The sequence below is a fragment of the Phoenix dactylifera genome, chromosome 6, assembly GCF_051530095.1.
Source record: "Phoenix dactylifera cultivar Ajwa chromosome 6, Ajwa_hap1_PhDact_Kaust_v1.1, whole genome shotgun sequence".
NCBI lineage: Eukaryota > Viridiplantae > Streptophyta > Magnoliopsida > Arecales > Arecaceae > Phoenix > Phoenix dactylifera.
Genome location: NC_143195.1, coordinates 25,989,390 through 26,011,824, shown reverse-complemented (window position 1 = coordinate 26,011,824; position 22,435 = coordinate 25,989,390). Strand labels below are relative to the sequence as shown.

At 36.1% G+C, this 22,435-nt stretch overlaps 1 protein-coding gene across 1 annotated transcript in view; it reads right to left on the bottom strand.

Annotated features, from left to right (window-relative positions):
- The window catches only part of ATVPS33 (Sec1/munc18-like (SM) proteins superfamily), a 59,609-nt gene extending 38,124 nt beyond the window's left edge, over window positions 1–21,485 (bottom strand). The window contains exons 1-13 of the mRNA XM_089923926.1: window positions 21,476–21,485; window positions 21,347–21,386; window positions 21,154–21,234; window positions 16,690–16,745; window positions 16,282–16,476; window positions 11,067–11,177; window positions 10,924–10,989; window positions 9,735–9,842; window positions 9,599–9,643; window positions 6,888–6,944; window positions 3,306–3,400; window positions 1,964–2,015; window positions 1,764–1,820 (exon numbers count right to left, since the gene is read on the bottom strand). Of these exons, the coding sequence (XP_089780052.1) occupies window positions 1,764–1,820; window positions 1,964–2,015; window positions 3,306–3,400; window positions 6,888–6,944; window positions 9,599–9,643; window positions 9,735–9,842; window positions 10,924–10,989; window positions 11,067–11,177; window positions 16,282–16,476; window positions 16,690–16,692 (789 nt within the window). The 5' untranslated portion in view covers window positions 16,693–16,745; window positions 21,154–21,234; window positions 21,347–21,386; window positions 21,476–21,485. The remainder of the gene's footprint in view (window positions 1–1,763; window positions 1,821–1,963; window positions 2,016–3,305; window positions 3,401–6,887; window positions 6,945–9,598; window positions 9,644–9,734; window positions 9,843–10,923; window positions 10,990–11,066; window positions 11,178–16,281; window positions 16,477–16,689; window positions 16,746–21,153; window positions 21,235–21,346; window positions 21,387–21,475) is intronic.
- Window positions 21,486–22,435: the final 950 nt, after the last annotated feature.

The window sequence follows — 22,435 nt, the reverse complement described above, 5'->3', positions numbered from 1 at the left end:
GAGAGAGAGAGAGTAAAATTTGACGAAAATGCCACACTAAAGGAGAATGTGGGTTACAAATTATTAGAAGGATCTACATCAGCCATTGATCTATCAGCATTGTTGTGAATTAGACCAGCAAAAAGCTGCAGAGCCACAACCATCAATTTTATGAACCTACCATGCGTATAATGCAAATGCATCCAAACATTATTAGATTTATTTACCACATGGCTTGAAATTATGTTGTTTCTTATGGGAACCATCATCATGCAACTAACAACCAAACCAAAATTCAGTCCGCCTTATTCTCTAGCAGTCTCTTCAATTTTGATGAGGGTAGGTTTCTTCCACCTACACACCATGTAGATCTGCCATTTGGCATAGTTGAATAGTGAACAAATGAAATTAAAAATAATAACCAGTGGGATGGGCTCTAGCTAGTTAAATTATTGTATTTTGTTTCAATTTCCCAAACACTTTGCTCTCACCATCTCTCCTTCTCTTTCCTACCGTGGCTGCTGACTCCTCAAAGATGGAATCCACCTTGATCTCCCTGCATGAGTCATAGCCATGGATTTGGTGATGGCCATGGGTCCGGTTGGATGGATGCTCCAATCGATTATACCACAACTATCTAGCCTTTTCCCAACTACTTGGATTTGGCTTTATAGATCCTCATTTGTATTCCTATTTAGGGCCACCTCTAATGTTATTCCAAGTTTATCCATATCCTTCCTTACAACCTCCAATCATGTCATATTAGACCTTCCCCTCCTTTTTTTTTACCACCTTCAACACTAACTGAAGTACCTATCCTTACTTGAGACACCTTAGATCTTCATTGTTCATATCCATACCATCTTATTCTAGCTGATTATACTAGTGCTAGTGTATGGACATGAACATACACCTCCAATCAGCTGGACTCAATACACCGAAAAAATTCTGTATCATACCAAATCGACATAGTGCTAGTGTGGCACCGGTACAGGGTCCGGTACCGAGACGGCAAACCTTGAACCAACCTGTTCCATCCTTAACCAACCTATACTGCCCCATATACCACACCAACCTTTGCTCATAGAAGGTGGCTCCAAACCAACCAATGCTGACCCCATACTACCTTCCTACTGCAGTATGGGTCCATAACTTGACTTTGATCCTTGGGGTAATCCTTCTCTTCTATTCCATTTAGTTTAGGTTCTTTCCTTGTCAAAGGAGCAAAGATCCTTTTCTTGCTCTTTTTTTTTGGAACTATAATACTGTCCCAGTAATTTTATTTCCATAGAGTTCAGAAATAGAAATGATAGTTCACAAAATTTACCAGAAAATCTAAAACAGAGTGCAGTCACTAAGATGCGATGGTATCAAGGAACAAACTTCAGATGAAAAGGTCAAGAAAATCACTAGCATAACTTCAAAACTCAGAGAATTTTGCAACTATGACAATCAATTCAAAATATCAACGATGTAGAAGAGATGGGACCTCTATCTAAAATAATGGATGATAAATCAAAATTGAAGCATACTTTAAATCCCTGCCAGCAAAATTTTTTATGTTTTTCAAGAGTGTTAGAAAGTTAATTAGCTCAGTATTATGTAAGGCACCATTCAAGGCGCTTGTCATCTAATGCGACATTGAGAGCTGACTTCTTTTTGCAAATAATAAATCCGAAAGAATACTTATCATTAAAAGTGAAAAATATAAATTTTCTACTAGACATTTTTCTAATTTCAGTACAAAAATACAAGTGCAGGATGATATACAAGGCAACTCTTACAGTAGATTTCACTTCCGCATAGTCTTGCTGCATTGAAGTTGCCTTTTGGCGCAGAACCTGCAGTTATAAATACAATATGACTTCAGAAATAGAAATGCAAAAATTACATGAAATGCATATCAAAATTCAATGGTGTCAGATGAAAAAATCTAGAATGAGACAGATTGCCTAAAGAACCAGACTGAAGAAATTTACAAAACCTGAACAACAACTTCAAAGTTGAGATCCCGAATCTCCCTGTACAACTTATCACTGAAACAGAAAAAACACATTGCAGAGCAAAAATAAATGGCTTGAAATAAATGAAATATATGTCTCGCATTTCAGCTATCTCTTATAATCAATTTTATAAATAAAACAAATTACAATCATGATGACAAACAACAAACATGTGTGCAGATCATATATCAAACTGCCACAAGTGTAGACAGTACAACATTCTTTATTGTTCTCAATCATATATGAGTATGCGACATTAATCAAGTGTACTTATTTACCATCATCCATTAAATACTATCCCCCTTGTATCAATCACATGTATCCAACAAGTAAAAAGCTAGTTACCCTACATCTGCATTTCTGCCAAGGTCAGTCCCTTAGATTGACTATTACTAATAATATATAATGGGAAAGGCTCTAAGGCTGGCCTTAGAGCCTGAAGCCACGCACCCCACAACCTAAAAGAAAAAAACAAACACAATACTCTCTACCAAAGTTTGCTATCTCAGTACCGGACACCATACCGGTACCATCCTATTACAATATCGGTATGCAGTACGGTACAAGAAGGTGAGGTGTACCGCGTGTTGCTATGGTACAAGCTTTCATATTGGTTCGCTACTGGTATGTCCGATACAGTACAATATCGACCAGTACGGTATAGTACCGACCGATACGGCGAACATTGCTCTCTATTCTTTCCCCATGCACCCCAGCCCCACTACTCATGGAAAAAATAAATATATCCCTTTTGTTTTAGTTTTTCTCCGCATCTAGTTGCTTTCTATGTGCAAGCAGCAGATTATTTCTTTGGTATATTTCCACAAGCTCTCAAGCTTAAGTTCTAGAATTCTATCGAGATTAAAATTGAGCAAAAGCCCTCCACATGCAACAAACATGCACATGTACCACGGTTGCTGGACTCTAGTGGAGAATAATTGGAGAGATAGAATCATGACAATCATGCTGCGTATGAGCAGCCATCTCAATTGGAAGACCATAATTATAGACATTGCATCCTCATAACAAATGTGTTCATCAGCAAATAGAAAGCACTGTTACGGACTTACGGCAAAACAAGAGGGGACGGCAAAAATGTATTTAGTTTCATAACTTCTTGTGCACTAACACTTTCATAAAATGACAAAAGTAAAATCATAATAGGCTACTAGTATGTATATATGTAAGTATTTATGTGTGTGTGTGTATATGCATACATACATGTGACTGTTTCTGTTATTGATGAAGATATAACAGGTCATCCTGAATGGAAATATACCAAATCCAAAACGAATAAAATACCAACTTCAAACTTCAAAGTACCTTGAATTTAAAGGAACCTTAGTCTTTTTTCCCTCTTGTTGGCCACCCATAATAGTGGGATCAATCTCCACAGATCCATTATTGATTTGCAAAATCTGTATTGAAGCTATCAGAGAAGGCTTGCATAAAGTAAAAGCTGTTCAACTAAAAATCGCATACTCTGAAAATTGCATGGAACATTAAAAGTAATGACTATATTATAGAGAATTAGAGATTGTGAAAGAAAGTGCTATGAAATTATCAAATCTTGATATTCCAAAATGACAGCAAAGACAAAGTCAATCCCTTTCAACACATAGGGCAGAAGAGTCTGTAATTAAGCCTTTAATCATCTACTGGTTGCATGACAGTGGCAAAATGAAAAATCATGATAAAGGCAATGCTAGCCATTTGAGATACATTAAAACACAAATTGCAGCCATCACACGCAATCAGATTTCAGACTGTAGTATAGCATAACCTGTGGAACTCATTACATAAAGTAATAGAGTGCAATAACAATGTGATCTCAGCAGTAAAGTCTGCCACCACATATATTGGTGCATACAGAAATAACTAATAACCAGTATTGACCTATCACAGAGTTATCAATGCATGTCCCACCAGTGTACTATGATATATGGAAGTGTATTTTAATAAAATCAACAATAATACCAACTAGATGGTATCAAATTATTCCTGGTTCTTTTTTGATTAGGTTCTGGGTTCAGAATATATGTAGACATGCAAGTCACATCCATGAAATAGATCATTATTAATAAGAAAGGACATCAGATTAAAAGACCAAATTTGAATTGGTATGAGTTGTTCTAAGGTGGATTGGCTTTCTTACAAAAACTCATATGTATCACCACTTTCAATATGCTTAAAATCAAATAAAAATGTTCACAAATGATAGATAGAGTAGTTACTGAAAATTTAAAAAGTGAATTTCACAGCAATCTATATCATAATCCAAGAACGATTAGAGCATTACAAGGACAAATAGTTCTCCCCAATGCCTGAGCCACCAACAAGTCCTATCCTATTTATGAAATGTTCTGTTTATAGATCAAAGTATAGTTTAGTAGCTTCATGGAGCATCTAACTACCAAATCCTTACCAAATATTCTATGAGCAGATCTCCAAATTCCAGTCACCGCAGCTTTAAACAATATGATCTCTCCATAGTGCAACCTCAAGAGCATTCTAGAAAGTAGTGGGGCCTACATTATAGCACAAGCAATTTAAGCTCATGCAGCTAAGAATCTTCCAAGGTTCTATTAGACTTAGGAAGAGTCTAGACAAAGAGGGAAGAAGGTTACCTTCCAAATTTCTCCTAGATATTGGAAGAGTCCAGCCAAAAACACAGGGAAATTCATTACTCAAAGAAGCACAAAGTATAAACCAAAGAACAAAAATGGAATGCAACTACTCAACAACATACTTGCATTGAACATTTATTCAAAAATCATAAAGTATGAAATAATTTTTATTGAAATATGATCTATTACAATAAATCACCCATAGTTTCTCTGTAAATATTGTCATCATTGCCATTATCTAGTGGAAAGATAAGAAAATAAGAGAATATAAATATTAGCATGACCAGGATTCAATTACTTAGCTCCAGTTAAATATCAGCAGTATTAGTGATTTACACATTAATGCAAAATCTGGAGCTAGAAAGTCAACATTTTAACCATTTGATGCTTCCAAATATTTATCTCTAAATCAAAAAAAATAATGAATTTCTAAATTTTACACTGATTTGAAAGTTGAAACATTATTACTTAAATTCAAAATACGTAGATAACATGTTCGTATAGTTATGTTACTGAAGAGGTCTTTGCTTTCATAATGCTAAGGGAATGTATCAAGATTTGAGCATCGTTGTGGCTATTTATGTTGACAATTTAGTTAACCTAGGATATCCAAGCATTACAAGTTTGGAGTTAAAGGTAATCTAACAATTCTGCATATCCTAGGCTGTCACAAATGGATAAGGGCAACAGAAGAACAGGGAGAATCATTTGTTGTACCAGTGCATACCATCCCATACCAAGCACACCATGTCGTACCAGTACCAAACCGAAACTTGTTACGGGAGGCATACCGACTGTCTGTATGCCGAACCAACCCCATACCAAGTGTGCCGACACTATACCAACGTGGTAGTGGTGCGGGATCCAATGCTGAGATGGCGAACCTTGAGAGAGATGTTTAAAGAAAACCATTGCCACAGAAAGCAAACATGTTTGTTTCTTGAGAACCTGATGTGACTAAATCAGATAAAAACTAGCCACTTGAGGCTGTTGGCAGGCTGCTGACGGTTAAGGATAAAGTTCTATAAAAGATAACAATTTTCACCTTCTTACCCCAAGTCATAAATCAAAATAGAGGTTCTATCAAATATGGCATATGTCACCTTCTTACCCCGCCTCCACTCTCCCCAGCCTCGGCCTCTGCCGCCTCCGCGCGGAGGTTCAGCCTCGGGGCGGCCTCTCTTCCTTCCTCTCCCTCTCTCTCTCTCTCTCTCTCTCTCTCTCTCTCTCTCTCTCTTGTTCTTCTCCCCCTCCAGCGACGGCATCTTGGTTTGGTTATCGAAACCGTCCCAGTAAGCCACCGGTACAATTCGGGACGCCGTGAATCAGACGGTTCGGGACGGTTCCACCGACCATGAGGGAGATATTTAGAGAGAGAATAAACGTTGGGAAGGCCGAGCCTTCCCAACATCCTCTTATGACAAAACGAAGAAAGGGGGAGGCGGAAGTATTCCGAACAGGCTCGACTTGGTGCGAGCCGTCCAGTTTGCACCGAGTTCGAACGGACCTAAACAGTTCGGGACCGGTTCCGGCCGGTTCGGGACCGGTCCCAATTTTAATAGCCGAACCAATCCAGTCCCCCACTGGTTCGGTTCGTACGGGCCAAACTAGGCGATTCAGTCTGCTTCGGCTGACTTTAGATATGGTACGAGGCCCGTTCAGCGTATCCAATGTTGGTACACCTCCGTACCGTGTACCAATACCGAACCAGTACGGTACGGTACACTCCGTACCGCCCAATTTAGTACAGTACGGCGTACCATGGTCAAAACATTTTTGCATTATAGTTGGAGGTGATTTAAAAAATTTAGGCAAAACTGACACATTCACTATGCATCAAATTGTACAGTGTTCAAGATTTTTTTTTTGCTTAACATCATCATGTTTAAATGATATTAAGGTTTCTGAAAATAGAATAGTTGTTTAGATTAGATTAGAAATGCTATGAGCCCAGTAATGCATAGGATTAGATCTATAGATTAAGATTATAAAGTATTTTGTTTGAAAGTTCTTAAATGTAAAGAGAATATAATGATTTGACAGAAGGTAATAAAGTTCAGTCTTCAATTTAATGGTGAATTGCTTGATTCTTCTGATTTAACCTTATTCCACTGTCCTCCATATGACCCATTTATAATAGGCAGAAACAAGCTGCCATTAAAAATGTGTTCCATGCAGATCCATAGATGTATCTGGATATGTATCTCATGATTGCACCTGCAGATATACTAATAGAAAAATTAATCATACATATAGCAGAGTTTTAGGCGAAGCTCACCTCATCTAGTAGTCCTTCATATGTTAACTGACAGCACATTGGAGTCACCATATCCACCTGCATCAAACATGTATGAGTCACAAATTCGGCAAGGAGGGATTTTAGAAATCCTTATCACTTACAAATGCATAATATAAGCAATATATGTCTACAATACAAAAGCATGCAGAATCTTATCAAAGGAGCAATACATTGGTCTGAAGGAGGGCTTAGATAAGAACATAAAACAACAAAAGAATTTAGTCAATATATGCCAAATTAATACACAAGGACAGCAGCCTGGCCGTTGGCAAGAGAAGTACAGAGCATCTGGCTAGAAATACAAGGGCAACAAACAGGAAGTAAAACAAATTCTAATGTAAATCATCCTGCCAAGGTAAAGAAAGCTTAAAGCCAACATACAAGATATAAAACAAACAGGCCATAAAGCTTCAGAAGATGTGCTCAATATACAATGGCTGAAAAACTAGCTGCCCAAAGCAGGCAGATCCATGAAAGTTTGGCTAAATACGACATATACAGCAAAAGCAAACTAAATATTGTCTCATGTAATAAGAAAACTTAGGTTATTAGCAAACATATATCTTTTATATTATTAAAAAACAAATATCTCTCTTCTAACAATTTTAGCAACCAAAAAAATGAGGGAAAAATCATTCCACAAGAGCGCATTCAACAAATATTGGAAGTTTAACTCCTAAGGAAGCACCTTACGAAGCTTCTCATAATTTTTTTGATTTATTTGTTTCTTTTCTATGTGTGGAGGAAGAGGACACTAATTTCAAAAAAATAGAACAGGTTTCCTCTACCTCATTTTACCTTTCAAGATAATATTAAATAATCTAAAGAAAAACAAAAAAGAAATTCTATTGAAGTCAACCAATCAGAATTGCGCGATACAGGACCTTTTTACATGTAAGACCTATTGCTCGTGCAATTTGGGATCCTCATTTTGGTCGATCAGTTGTAGAAGCCCTTGATGAGGTGCTATTGGCCCAAGGAATATTGCTTACACCAATGTTTATAAGTGGTATACAAACAGATTGCACAGCAATGATGAGACTTCCCACAGGTCTCTGATATTGAGCCATTTATTAGTGATGTAGACAGAGTTGTTGAATCCTGTGGGACAAGCCCTTACAGGCTTGATGATTTGAGCTGGACATGATAACTGAACAACGTGGTAAAACTACCTCCTTTTGATTCTAGTTCTGTATGACTGCCCCTCCTTGAATGGCTCTCAGACTACCGACTTACTACCTGTGAAAGGGACTTTGCTTCCGTTCAAGATGATGGGAATAAGGAAAACTATGCTAGGTGCTTATGCAAGATTCAGTTTGCTTATCAAAATTTTTTGAATAAACTGAAAATCAGAATAAACCATCAAACCTTTTTCTGAAATGAGAAACTACCCTTGGCCTATCACAGTATATTTTATACAATAGTATTTATATTATAACTATAATATCAATGTTAAAGAATAAATTATACACTATATACATCATATATTAGAATAGTATAGTGTTATGGAATTTTTTATATCATTAATGTTAATATTTAATACAATATCAATATTAGAGAACAGCATAATTTTAACTATTATATTATATTCTATTATTTAATGAACATAATATAAATAAATATATTACATGCTAATTTTTTCTACTATAATATTGCTATTTTGAATACTATATTAATACTAAATAATCATATTATGACATTTTTGTAATAATATACTATTTTACTATATTAATAGGTATACATATCATATTATAAGATACTATTTTAATTTTGTATAATGATATTATATTATAATATCAATATTAAAAATTTAATACTATTATCATAGTAATATTAATATAATACACTGTAATATTGTTTTTCTAATAATATTATAGAAATATAAATATTTCATAATAATTATTAATATTATGTTAATAGTATACTATATTATAACATAATATTATATCATATTGAGAATATTATGATATTAATTCTATAGTAATATAATAAACTTTTTTCTTCATTATTTTATAATATACATAAAATTGTTAAAGTAATGTTTTCATATGATAATATTATTATTAGTAGTTTTTATAGCATAAGATATAATGTTATCATATTATAATAAAAATATTATTATATTATAATTAGTATTATAATATTATAATATGTTTTTATAGTACTAAAATTTTAATATTTTATGCTAGTAATACTAAATATATAACATGGAATATTATATGTAATATGATATGATATAACATAACAGTATGATAATATTTTCTTCTAGTAATGTTATATATAATATATTGATTGTCATATTATGATATTTATATAACATATTAGATAATACAATTAATTTCAAATGTACAATCTAAAACGGTGAAATGGGCATAAGCCTATTACAACATAAACATGAAATAGCCATGCCCGAAAAATGGGCATAAGATGGTTTGAGTTGCATAGCCCACTCCAAGTCTAAATGCCCATTTGGCAAATAGTGTTTGGTTGGCTAAGACAATAATCCAGGTCTTATGCTCCAGCCAAACACCACCGAAGACTAGATGCCAGATCTGCTACTTGTCATCACAACCATAACAAAAACTAAAGCTTTACCTATTTCAGTGACAATGGCCTAGAGCACAAATATTAAGAACTTCTCAGTCAGGCATTAATAGAATGGCCAAATTAAAAGAAGAAGAAAGCATTACCTCTCGATCTAGCAAAATGAGTGTATTTATCTCAGGAACCCCCATCTGAAAAACCATGACACAAATTTCTGTTAATAGCAATGCATCCAAAAAGGCCAAAACAACAAAGAAGAGGGTAGAAATATTTCAACATTACATCAGCTGTGTTAACTGGCTCTTCCACTTGCAAGCTATTTAGAATGTCAACGACCTTCGTTGAAGCCTTACCTTTAGCTCTCACATTTGGTATCAACCCAAATGAAAACTGAAATTCAGTAAAGAATTGACAAAGTGAGGAACCATATATGTGTTATAACAGGTGAACATGACACGAAATTATAACAAACATACAAGTGCTTGTCAAAGATAATATTAGGGGTGACAAAAATTAAATACAAAACACATGTATTGTAACTTACAATTAAGGTTTAATATTCGCAGCATGCATTAATTTCATACCTGAAACACATATATGCTATGCAGCAGAAATGCAAGCAGTTAAAGATGCACATGTTGATGAAAGATAAGCTAGAGCAATGTCAAGGAACCATAGCTCTTATTGAATCTACATTAGTTCACATCTTAAACAATAAGCTCTGCTCCTCTAACTATTTCGTGTGTAATCATCTTAACAAGTACACTAATGCTGACAAACACAAGTAATGTCACTAATCCACAATATATACATTTTAACACATAACAACCTATCATCAGCAGAAGCTGCACAGTAATGGTTTACAAAATGAAAAAACAATAAACCAAAAGATAGTATATCTTAATCATGCAAATAAGAACAAGCATGTCAGACAAACAAGAAGTCCTTAATCATTTGAGTAATGTACAGAAGATGTAGACTCAAACATAAGCAAGAAAACTCAAAATAGAGTTCATGAACATCTGTAATTTTAAACATAAACAGAAAGAACTAGTTTGTCTTTAAAATTTATTTTTTAAAAAAAATTAATTAAAACACAAATACTTTTTGCCTACTTTTCCTTATCCTCTTGTTACAAGAACTCCATATTTTTTAAGTCTTCTAGGTGAAAAAAAAATAGATTTGTCATTTCAAAAGGCTATATATATTGCAAATGGAAGACATAAATCAAAAAATATTAAATCAGTAATTAATATTATAATAATTGTATATAACTCGAGAAAAAATAGTATAAGTAACTGGTTCGCTGTCGTAACTACAAACATAGCATGTTATTCCAGTTTAGATAAAAAGATTACATTGTAAACTCAGTTTAGACAGGAAAAAAAATCATTTGCCTAATAGTAAGCATTGTTAACTAACCATTTGAACCAAAAGCTTAACACTCATGGAGAGTGAAAGACATACATACCTCCAGCTTATGAATGGCCTTTGCAACATGCCAAAGGGAACTTGTATCACCATCAACATAGCATTCCTATGAAGTTAAATAATTATAAGAAAAGCCCTTTACACTATGAGTGCAATATTATTAATGATTAGCATTCAGCATACCTTATAAGCAAAGTCAAGTTCAAAAGATATAACATCCTCATCTAATGGCAATGTGTATAAGGGGTACTCCCCTATAGACAGCATATGATGGACCTTTTCCTCCTCAAAGATCTGTAGGAGCATAGATCAGAATACTTTCTAAGCAAATTACATCTCATCAATCAGTAAAGTTGTAAATGATTTATTTTTGAAGTGTTTTTCAGTGATATATTGAAACAGAAAAAAGAAGAGAGTATCATCAATGATTCATGTTGAATAGAAAATGATAGTGGTGAGGCAGGAAAAGTTCCAACAGAAACAGATGAAACTCTATAAACAACAGAGTATACTTGTATAAGAAACAAAAACACATGGCCATTAAAATTATCCAATATAATTTGCCAAAGGCTAGGGATGGATCAGAATATTACTCCAAGACAAGGTTCCCCGTCTTGGCATCAGACCCCATACAGGTACCATCCTATTACAGTATCGGTATGCGGTATGGTACAAGACTGCGTACCGGTATGGTATGGTACAGTTCCAACCGGTACGGAAAATCTTGCTCCAAGAACATAATAATTAAATTGAGAGTACACATGAAACATAGAAGTGCAAAAGGAACATAAAATAATACACATCAAGTTAATTTTTTTAAGAACAGAATACGGTGATCTAGATAACTAGTCAAAAGATACAATTTTGATAAAATAGAGGTAGGGATAAAATTTCCCAAATTTAAGGTGGGGTTCAAGCATCTTATAAAGCAAGTATAAAAGAAGTAAACAAGGAAAAAGAGTCATACAAAGGGAGCAGCACCTTAAATAACAAACTCCAGCTGCTGATATCAAAAAAGAATTAACATTTACCTCGATGTAGAAAGTATCAATTTTCATGTGATAAAGTAGTTCTGGACTTTTGATTAAACAATATGACATTTACATATACACATACAACTTTATACAGATTAGAGTAGATATCTCAGTCCATTTTCTCTATATTAGGGGAGTTGGAGATACTGCTGTCAATCTTTGGTCCTAAAAAGAGCACTATTTTTCACAAGACAATTTTCTTATACAAACAAATTTCGCAATGGCTATTTTAAATATTTAAATTTTAAAATATAATGGTTGTTCTCATAGACCCATTTCTCTCCCTCCATCTTTTTTCTGATGTCCACCCATTCTCTCCTCTCTTTATCTTCCTCTATCTTCTTTTTTTTTTGGTACACCGGCTCCTCACCCTAAACGTAGATGAGTACAGCGTATCTTCCTCTATCTGTCGAAATACTGGCCTTCACATATACCTATGCTATATACAGAAGGCCGAACGATAATTATGTCTAGAACCATCTGCAAGACTGCAACCGTTGGATTTAGCTAAGAGCATCATATCCATCAAAATAAATAACTTTAACCTAAAAGACCCAGTCCCTCATTTCCACTAAAAATCTAGCACCACATCCACCGGTAAGTTCCTTTCAAGTAACCCAAACTCCCTCCAAGACTCACACGTCCACCAAGAGTCTGATATTTCTCTCTTTGAATCCCTCCAAAAATTTAATGCTACAACACTTTTCGACAAAGTTAACTCTCTACAAGACTCCAATGCTTTCTTGGAAGGTCCTTAGGGGCTCTAGTTCAATCAAGGTTCTCCGTACTGGTACCGAATCTCGTACCGGTACCCAACCTCGTACTGATGCCATACTATCATAGTATCGGTACGGTACGGGATATACCTAGTTTAGCAAGTGTCGGTACGTCACCGGTACTGGTATCGGTACTAGAATGGTATGGTACGGTATGGAACGGTACATCCGGTACCATCCGGCATAGTACGGTACAGCATATCATGAGTTCAGTACATACGCAAATTTTCCGACTATTCTCCTTTGATCTAATTGGAGCTCATGCTCCAATTGCACTAACCAATCCTCATGCAAATGGCTAGCTATCAAAAAGCTTAAACAAAAAACCTTTGATGGTTCCTTTTTTAACCTTTGCCGCCGCCGCCAATGCAATCACGTGCCCAATCTCTTCGTATCCCAATTCTTCATTCTTCCCTCATGATGGGCCCCAATCTCAGCTACTAGCCAGCATGATTTGACAAGTGTACTATTATCTGATTTTAGTGAGCCTTCAGTTAGCAGCCTTGCAATTTTTTATTGCTACCTAGGTTTTGCAGAGTCTTGATTTTTTAAACTTAATCCATGATGAAACCATAACAACAACCATTAATTTATTGCAGAATTGCAGCTATAGCATGATAACTCATAAAGAATGGCCAATTGTTTTCCTAAAATTATAATAATAATGTTTGTTGTTTAGATCCCCAACATTACACATATGTACAGCCCTCTATTCGTGTGCACATGCACAAAGAAAAGAAAAGAAAAGTCAAACATGAGGGAGTTGCCTGGTGATTTGTTTATGTTTCTATCAGAATTTATGAGTTATAGCTACGAATCTTATTCTGGTCAAGGTTATGTCTAATGCATAGGACATCACTTATACTTTGCATAAACAGATTAAAATACAGGAATAAATGGTCATGTCTAAATATGAAAAGTTGATTTGAGACTAAGCGAATCCCAAACATGTCAACCCACTTGCAATTATATGGGCATACAATCCAGTATCATTTATCATTTTTGGATTTGTATCTATATGCATTTGCATGTATAGTTTTACTAGTATGTACAAATAAAGACATATATAGATACATAATATACATATATATGCATGTATGCATGCATGAATGCATGTATATATAAATATCCCCTCTCTCCTTTGTTCTTACCATCTCCAACCTTATCTGTCCCCAATTTTCATGAAATTTTTAAGAAACTCTCAAGGACCAGCTCTCTCTTCCCCCCCCCCCCCCCCCCCCCCCCCCCACGCCGCCACCCCACCCCACCCCACCCCACCCCTCTCTCAAAGAAACACAAATCAGCACCTACTAATCGACATCCACAAGCTCCGTCTTAGCTTGGACTCCCATCCCTCCTCGTTAATTACCCTTGTAATTCCTTAACTGCCCACAGGTTCCAAATATAAAAAGAAATATCGGCTGCATCTTTCCACCCTAAACGATGTAACCCTGTCTACTATTTCCTTGTATCCCAGGCCCATGTCTCACAGCTTTGGAGGCAATTAAAAATAATTATTAATGAAAAAACAGAACATGTGAAGTGAAATGATAATTAATTCAATAATCTAAAAGAAATGTGTTGTACACACACGCATGCATGCACATATGCACATATAAAATATAAATTAGAGTACAGCATGATAAAACAGTCTATTTCAAGCATAAATCCAGTGCTTAATGCATGTTCAAGATCTGCAGTATCTTATACACTCATCTATCATCTTTCTTTCTTTTTTTTTTGTTTGCTTGCATCACATGCATTGTGATAAAGTTGACCGACACTCACTATACTTACCATCTATGCTTTGTTAAACAGTACTGGACCTTTATAATATATTGAAATTACATAAACTATATGAATGAATACAACTTTGGTTGATGTTACTGCGATGTAACAGACAATGAAGATGGAGAATGAGAGTTTTGAATGACTCTGGATTATGAGGTACAATCTGAAATTTTGAATGTTTCCACCATGCAGGCTGGTTGGAGCGAGTGATGTCTAGAAAAAAGATGAAGGTCAAAGGACTTCCAGTGGTGAAGATTCTAAAGTAATGCCCTTCCAATTCATTTACAGTATTCAGGTATTCTGCAATCTGAAAAATTTATTGCAGGGAAGAATCACTCCTGACAGTCTATCAGTATATTTTCAGTTATTGATGGAAATATTAGGAACTTAGGACTTTTAGTGGGACTGTCACATTTCAAGCTCAGCATCTGCATCCGAATTTTAAATTTTGATTTGCTTGTAAACCCTAGCCAAATTGGCTGGAACTGTTGGATTACCAGAAAAACTTTCAAAACATGATGGTTAAACAGATGCAACAGGAAGAAAAATTAAAAGAAGCAAAGAATTAGGCGGCTTCACATGAGCTTTCTTCAAGGGTCCTTTAGGAGTCTGGACAGCCAAAGAGTAGTTAAATCTGTTGACTCCTATAAATAAGCACAAGCTTGTTCTCAGCTTTTTTAACTGAAGGAGACTGAAAGCTAAGGTTAGAATAAAAAAAAAAGGAGGAACATATTTCAGTTCAATAAGAAATTTTATGACTTCTTTGAGAAGCTATGACATAGTAATGCAAGCACAATAATAACAGGACAACATTTTCAAGTCTATGTATCATCAGCTAATGACCCTTATTAGTTAGAATTACTGTAAATGTATAAACATCTTCTTGCAACAATGTTCTATAACAGAACATAACAGATCCATTTCTCTGGACCAAACATCACAACTAAAAACCATTAAGCATGAGCTAAACTTCCATAAAAAATTCAGAATTTCAGCCAAAACAAAAATAGGTCGCTTTTGGACTAATCGATCTAAGTGTAGTATGTTTTCTTTCGATTCATCCAATTGTGGAGAGTGAGTCTAGTCTCATACTTCCAATTCCTCTAAAGGAGTTGACCCAAATCAGCAAGAGGGATATATTGAAAGACTTCTCCCTGGAGTTGATCAGTAGTAGTAGTAGTAGTAAAAAGTACCCTCTTTTCCAAGATGGATAATGCTTCCATATAGAACTCTCTCTAAGCAAAAGTCCCGCCTCCTTCGAAAGAGAGTTCTTTTCCCCTACTATAGACCCCATTGGCTCTTTCATCCTCACTCGAGACTCTCGGAATGCAAATATGGATCGGCTCATTGGATTCCTATCTCCAAGACAAAAGTGAAAGGCGCATGTACATATGAGCTACTTATTCTTATGCTTACACTTTAAATTTTAGCTATCTTAAATCTGACATCACATAAGCATCATATGATCATATACTAGATTGCCATCAAACAGTAAAACAACAAATTACACTCTAAACACGATCCATTTAAAGTTTGAGTAAGAAAAGGTCAAAAATATACACTCAAAAGGTCCTAAGCAATGAATAGTTTTTTTTATTTGTTTTTCTATGTTCTTTTTGACATTTATGGTTTTCGCTGCTTTTTGGATTTCTTTACAATTTACAACTAGAACTGTAAAACTGGAACTTAAACAACTGAAACAACCAAAACAACTGAAACAACCAAAACAGCTGAAACAAACTGGAACCAAAACTAGAGCTAAAAATTGACGTAGTAAGGGTTTATAAGGAAACTCACTTTTTCACATACAACTGTGCGGCGTGGGACAAAATAAACAAAGTATTCTCTCTGAACTCCTTTGGAAAGATCATGCTGAATATGAGATGAAATGAATTTCATCAACTTCATCTGAGAACGGACAAGATATAGCACTTTGGAGCATTCAGTTTGAACATGTTCTGCAGAGAGATGCCGCAATTCTACACCATATTCCTGTTCAAATTGTGAAGTGCATCACCACAATCAGTGAATCAGAATTTGTTGTTGAAATGGAGAATGCAAAAACAAATATAAAATATTTCTAGAAAAAAAAAAACAATAGGGAACTTTGATAAAAAAAAAGTTATCTAGGAACAAATGGATTAAAATTTAAATTAGTGAATAGAAACTAACAGACTATTATCACAAACTATTCTCATATATTACCATATGTAAGAACCACAGTGTCCACAGTGTTTTTGCAGAACCACGATTACAATTACCTGTAAAAATGTTAAGTGTAAACACTGTTTAAGAAGGAAAGCCAAGGTAAGTGTTTGTCAAATGGACTTGGCTATGAGCAACAAGAGCAGATAATTGTCTATGTATCAGATTATTTTAATATTTAAGAAGTCCTTCTAGCAGGCCCATACCCAAGTGTCATACTCAAATCCATTTTCCATTAATGCAGGCACTTTGGGGCAAAGGGAAGGGTCTGGACTCTGGATGACATATGCTTAAGTAATCCCCCTGCCTTTTCTTTCAGGGTCCCACAGCCAAGGCAGCTATTATATGTGGACCAACTTTCGCAGCAGGTGCCCAAGCAACTAAAGGAGAATCAGTTTTAAACTGTCTTGGTGGTGGACCAGGCATCAGGGAGGATGGATCGAAGTAATAAACAACTCAAGTAGGCAGACTATAACATCTATTGGCTTTCTCATTACCATCAGAACACCTTATTCAATTACAATTAAAAGTTCCATTATAATTTTTAATTTTGGGGTAGATTTGCTTATTGCACCAGCTTGAATCATTAAGCAAACTTTTGCATGATTAATTTGTACCACCCACAAGTTACAAGTTTAGTAGTTATGCTAATTAGCACGTCAGATTATGCTTATGTTTTAGTGAAACCTAAGGGCCAAGAAATGGAGTGGAAAAAATTGCTATATTCCAATATGAAGATCAATTTTGATGAAGCTCTTTAAAGTATGAAACAGCATTAAGCTTCACAAGAACTCCACTACTAGCTGACTGGTTACTACAGATATACAAAAGTAAAGAAGAACAATGGCGGCACCACTGTTAGTGAGAATCAATCTTAAATTGCTTCACCTACTAAGGGAATATCAATAACGGTTAATATAGATGGTACCCTGATTTTGACTAAAGAGGTGTTAGAAGTAGAGCTTGAGATGCTAATAATGAGTAAATAACTATTTACTTAGATATCATTGTATTTTTGGAAGTTTTAATTAGCTGATTTCTGGAGATGGTTTCAGAGTCCCATATAAAGTAGGATTGGTGTACAAGATTCCTACTTTAGGTATATGTTGGTTGGATAAGTAATAAAGTTGTTAGCATTTGATTTTTAGGTATTTTAGGTATCTTCCAGTATAGTTATATCAGATTCCAAAATTTTAATTTTCAGAAAAGATTTAGGAGATCAGTTGCTTTATTATCAAGAATCATAGCTTACTTGTAGAAGTCATGAACAATATATATAAGGTTTACTAGGGCTACATGAAATATCATTTTCCATTATTTGTTTTGGGGAAAAATTATGGATTTTTTAGGCAAGGTTTCACAGTTTCACCCTTCTTATCTCTCTATCTCCCTTCCTCTCTCTCTCTCTTCTTGATCTCTCTCTATTATCTTTGATTACTCATGTTATCCTTGTTTCGCTTGTCTAAACCTCACTTCTGTTTTCTACATAAATATTTGTGATCTGAAAAATTGTTACAGGATTACTGCATGCCACCAACAATTGATAAGTTTCCTTTAGAAACTTGTTCTTCATACATATACCTCATGTGCAAACCTAAAACAGAAGCAGGCCATTTTAAGTTTTGTAATTGCCAAAGAACACTTCTACCCAGTTTTTCTGCAGCACGAGGCAATGTGATTTCTTGATCCAAATCCTAGTTTTCCAACCCCTTTTGGTACTTCCATGAATTGTAGGTATCCCAATTTAGCCTGCATCAGATGCCCTGGTATGAGGGCAAAGTAGATGATTGTATGGTTCATGACCTTAGAACCATTAAACCGGCCCGTACCGGCCGGTTCAATCTGTACCGAACCAGTTCGGTCTTTGACCGGTCCAGTTCAACGTTAAAAAATGGTACCGGCCCATATCGGCCGATACCGGCTACCGGTCGATTCGCACATGTTCCAAATTTTTTTGGGCTTTTGGATGCATGAACAAGGTCGAACCAGTGATACCGGTTTAGTACCAGTTTGGTTCGGTCCGAACAGGTACCAAATCGGTCCGGTGGCCGATCGATACGCCTACTGGTACTGATTCGGCAATCCTTGCTTAGAACAAGAAACAAAATCCTGCTTTGCATTCATTCAGATTGCAAGTGTATCCAAGAATAATGAGGAAGCAAAACTAGAATATTGATCGGTGTGACTCAAAACTCGGTTAATGTCTTTTAGGACATAACACTACCTTAGGCAAAAGAAATAATTGAGCAGCTGATGACACCACGAAGTAATCAAAGGACATGAAAGAGAACCAAATAATGGTCAAAGAAACAACAACCACAAATTTAGTTAACACCTACACCACATATAAAATATGCAGGAAGAATATGATCATATGAATGCAGTTCACATTCTAACACTTATTGGTGGGAGATATTTGAGGTTTATTAACACAAACAACTGCATTGAAGCAATAAAATCATTAGTGTTTATACACACTTTGATGATCAAATCAAAGGTGCACTTTCTATTGCAATAAGAAGCAAACTAAAGGCGTAGAAACACAGAAGAGCTAAAGGCACCAACTGCAGCAATTATATCATCAATATAATGGACTTGGACAAAAAAAAATCTGCATGGGGAACATTGCGAAAAATAGGAATGTTCATGAATCATGATGCTTCCTTTTGAACACATTATGAGATACCAAAAAATGCACTAATAATAGAGAGAAGGAGCATGTTTTGATCTTGTAGATGATAAAGCAAAGGCAACAACCACCGCTAAAGAAGTGAAAAACTCTTAAGGCTTATAAAGAACTCCTTCAAGAGATATTTCATAATAAAATTCATTCTCCTTCTTCATGTAATAAAATGGTCAACCACTATAAACTACACCAAACAATAAGAAGGTGTGCTATGGTGGCTCTCAAGAGTGCCAAGCCCAGCCATAATTTATGTTACAAATTCGTTTGAACCCCACAGATTTCTGCCTGTCTATCACCATATATTGGACTCTGTCTAAATGAATGTGCCAAGCCCAGCCATAGTTTGACTCTCTAAGCATGTGTATGAAGGAAAGTTGATCTTTACTATTTCAAAAAAAAGAAGGCAATTATTCAAAAAAAAAAACATTTCTAGCCCCACACACATACACACACAAAATAAAAAGAACTAAAATCTTTGTCAATCTGGTATCCTCAAATAGACAAAGTTGTGCTAATCAAGCACCCTGGAGTTTTTCTTAATGGGTAATCTGGAGTGAATGAAATCCAAGCACCCCATCTTTTTAAGGTGACAATAGATAGCTTGTTTTGAGAAGTTTGATGACAGAATTATTGTTACCTATCAACACAGTTGATAAACTATGCCAATAAGTTCTTACACGACTATAATGTAGTAGGCTATATTGATAAAATAGCATTTCTACTCATTAGATCTCCAAATCAGCAACTTTGGAAGATCAGAAATATTTCATATGGTTGCAGAAAGGTAATACCAGTATGTTAAGACCATAAAGTTTGATTTTTCTTGCTTGTATAGCTAGGGATAAATTAGTTAGAAACTCAATGCCTCTAAATATAGAAGGTAAATACTTGCTCAGAAATCCTCGAGTGAATATATTTACAATACAAAGGGGTTTTAGAAACTTTTAATAACCAGAGTAGACCTAAACCTTTACGAGCCTAAAATGTCCGACCGAGCAAAGTCATTAAACTCATGTTATTGGATCGCCAACCATGTGAACATTCATATGACACTACAGCTAATCAATGTGATTTTCTTTCAAATTATGCTTATTTAGATAAAATTAACCCACATAGATTTGACCAAGTCAACTTGAACTGGCATAAAATAAATAAGTAAATAAAACTAGATTGGCATAAATGTATATGCTTCCTGAATAACTTGGTCATTAGGCTGATTGTCCAAGCAGGTTAAGGCTTCATTGTGCCTGTCCATAGTCTAGAAATCTTGTATACTGTTTAAATTCTTAATAAATAACATAGGCACTCTTTTTTATTTTTGTGGCTATTTCATCGTCTAGGAAGATAAACAAATCAGGACTTTAGAATGCATATATGTCAGATTTGTTTTGGGGGATGATAGATCTAGAAACTGCAATTACTTTCTTCAACAAATTATTCCAGCACATGGCATTCTACACATGCAAGCTTGAGCACATCAGACTGAAAAACACATTATGCCTCTCTGATTCCCTCCATTCACCGCAACTAAAAACAAAATTAAATACTTTGAACACTCATTTGGAAGCAATACCTAGAACACCTGAGAACGACTTAAAGTTGTGATCTTTTTTGGGAAAACAGCAATTTGATCAAAAATTCCAAAAGAACACAGTGTCCAACCCCCATCTGTTGGACCAGCCACTAATCTTCATGCTATGCCTTTTATGAAAACCCAAGAACAACAAACCATAATTCAAAAAGAATGAGACTTGCAGAAAAGAGAAGGAGCAGCGTACCTTCAGCAGCGATGTCTGGATCAAGAGCGAGAGCGAGCCCCCAAGCTTCGGGTCTATAACAAGACACTTCTTGCCACGTATCTACCAAGATTCACAACGTAAGCACAAGAAAACACCGGGAAAATAGAAAAGGAAGCAGAAGAAAAGGGGGGAAATAAAGCAGGAAAACCGGGCGTGAGATTGAGAAGCGCACCTTCCTGAGAATGTTGAGGAGCTCCTTCTGCGATTGCTCCCTGATATAATACGAAACAAGTAATCAATCAAAACAGGAAAAATCAATTCTGGGGAAACAATCAATTGGGGAAGAAGGGCTGGGAAATACCTGAGGGAGGCGAGATTGATCGGGGCATTGTCGAGATTGGGAATCTGAGCCATAAGAGCGCGCCTATTCCTGTTCCAAGAATCGCAGTAGAGTTGAGAGAGAAGCAGAGGACTGTTCTATTCGAGTTCTGGTCGCTCTTCTATACCGCACGGGAAGTAGCCGGAGGGTCTTGAGACGCCGCAGAGTTCCTTCTCTGGGACCAGATTTTCGAGGGATGAAGGCCGTCAGCCACTCTGAACCCGGTCCAGTAAAAGCCGGTCGACTCACTCATCTGCTCGGTTCAACGTTTGAACCGCCCTGGTATAGATTCCAGTTTTGTGGGAGGAAAGAGAGAACGGAATGGGAAGGCCGGAGGGGAAGCTTCTACGCTCGACGGCCTCGAATTATGTTCCCGTGGCACAGCTGGAAATTGATTTCGGGTGCCGTAATGCTGTCTGGACGCCAAAAAGGCGAGGGGAGAGACGGAGAGGATGAGCCGCCGGCGGCTGACGGAGACCAACTCGGACTGGGGTGGAGAGGGAGGGAGTGAGAGAGAGAGAGAGATCCAGCGGCGGAGGCCCTCAGCTGCGAGCGCGGCGAGTGGGACGATGGAGCAGAGAGAGACAGAGAGGCGATATCTACACCTTCGCACCAGGCTCAGCCCAAACATCGTGACATTTAATCAGACCTGGGCCTAGCCCGATCTGGCCTTCTTCTTTTTCTTTTTCTTTTCTTTTTTTAATTTTTAATTTTTTTTAAGTACAGCATCTCAAATTAGTCTCACGTGGGACTGCTTTCTGAGTCAACAGATAAAATACACCACAGAGGTGGAGAAACAGATACAAAACGGATCTAGAGAATCTCTCCAGAATGATGGGCAGCAAAGGGGGCGATCCAATCAGCAGCTCTGTTCGCCTCCCAAAACATATACACAGCCTGAAAGACATTACACTCCTGCAATAGCCATCGGATGTCCTTTAG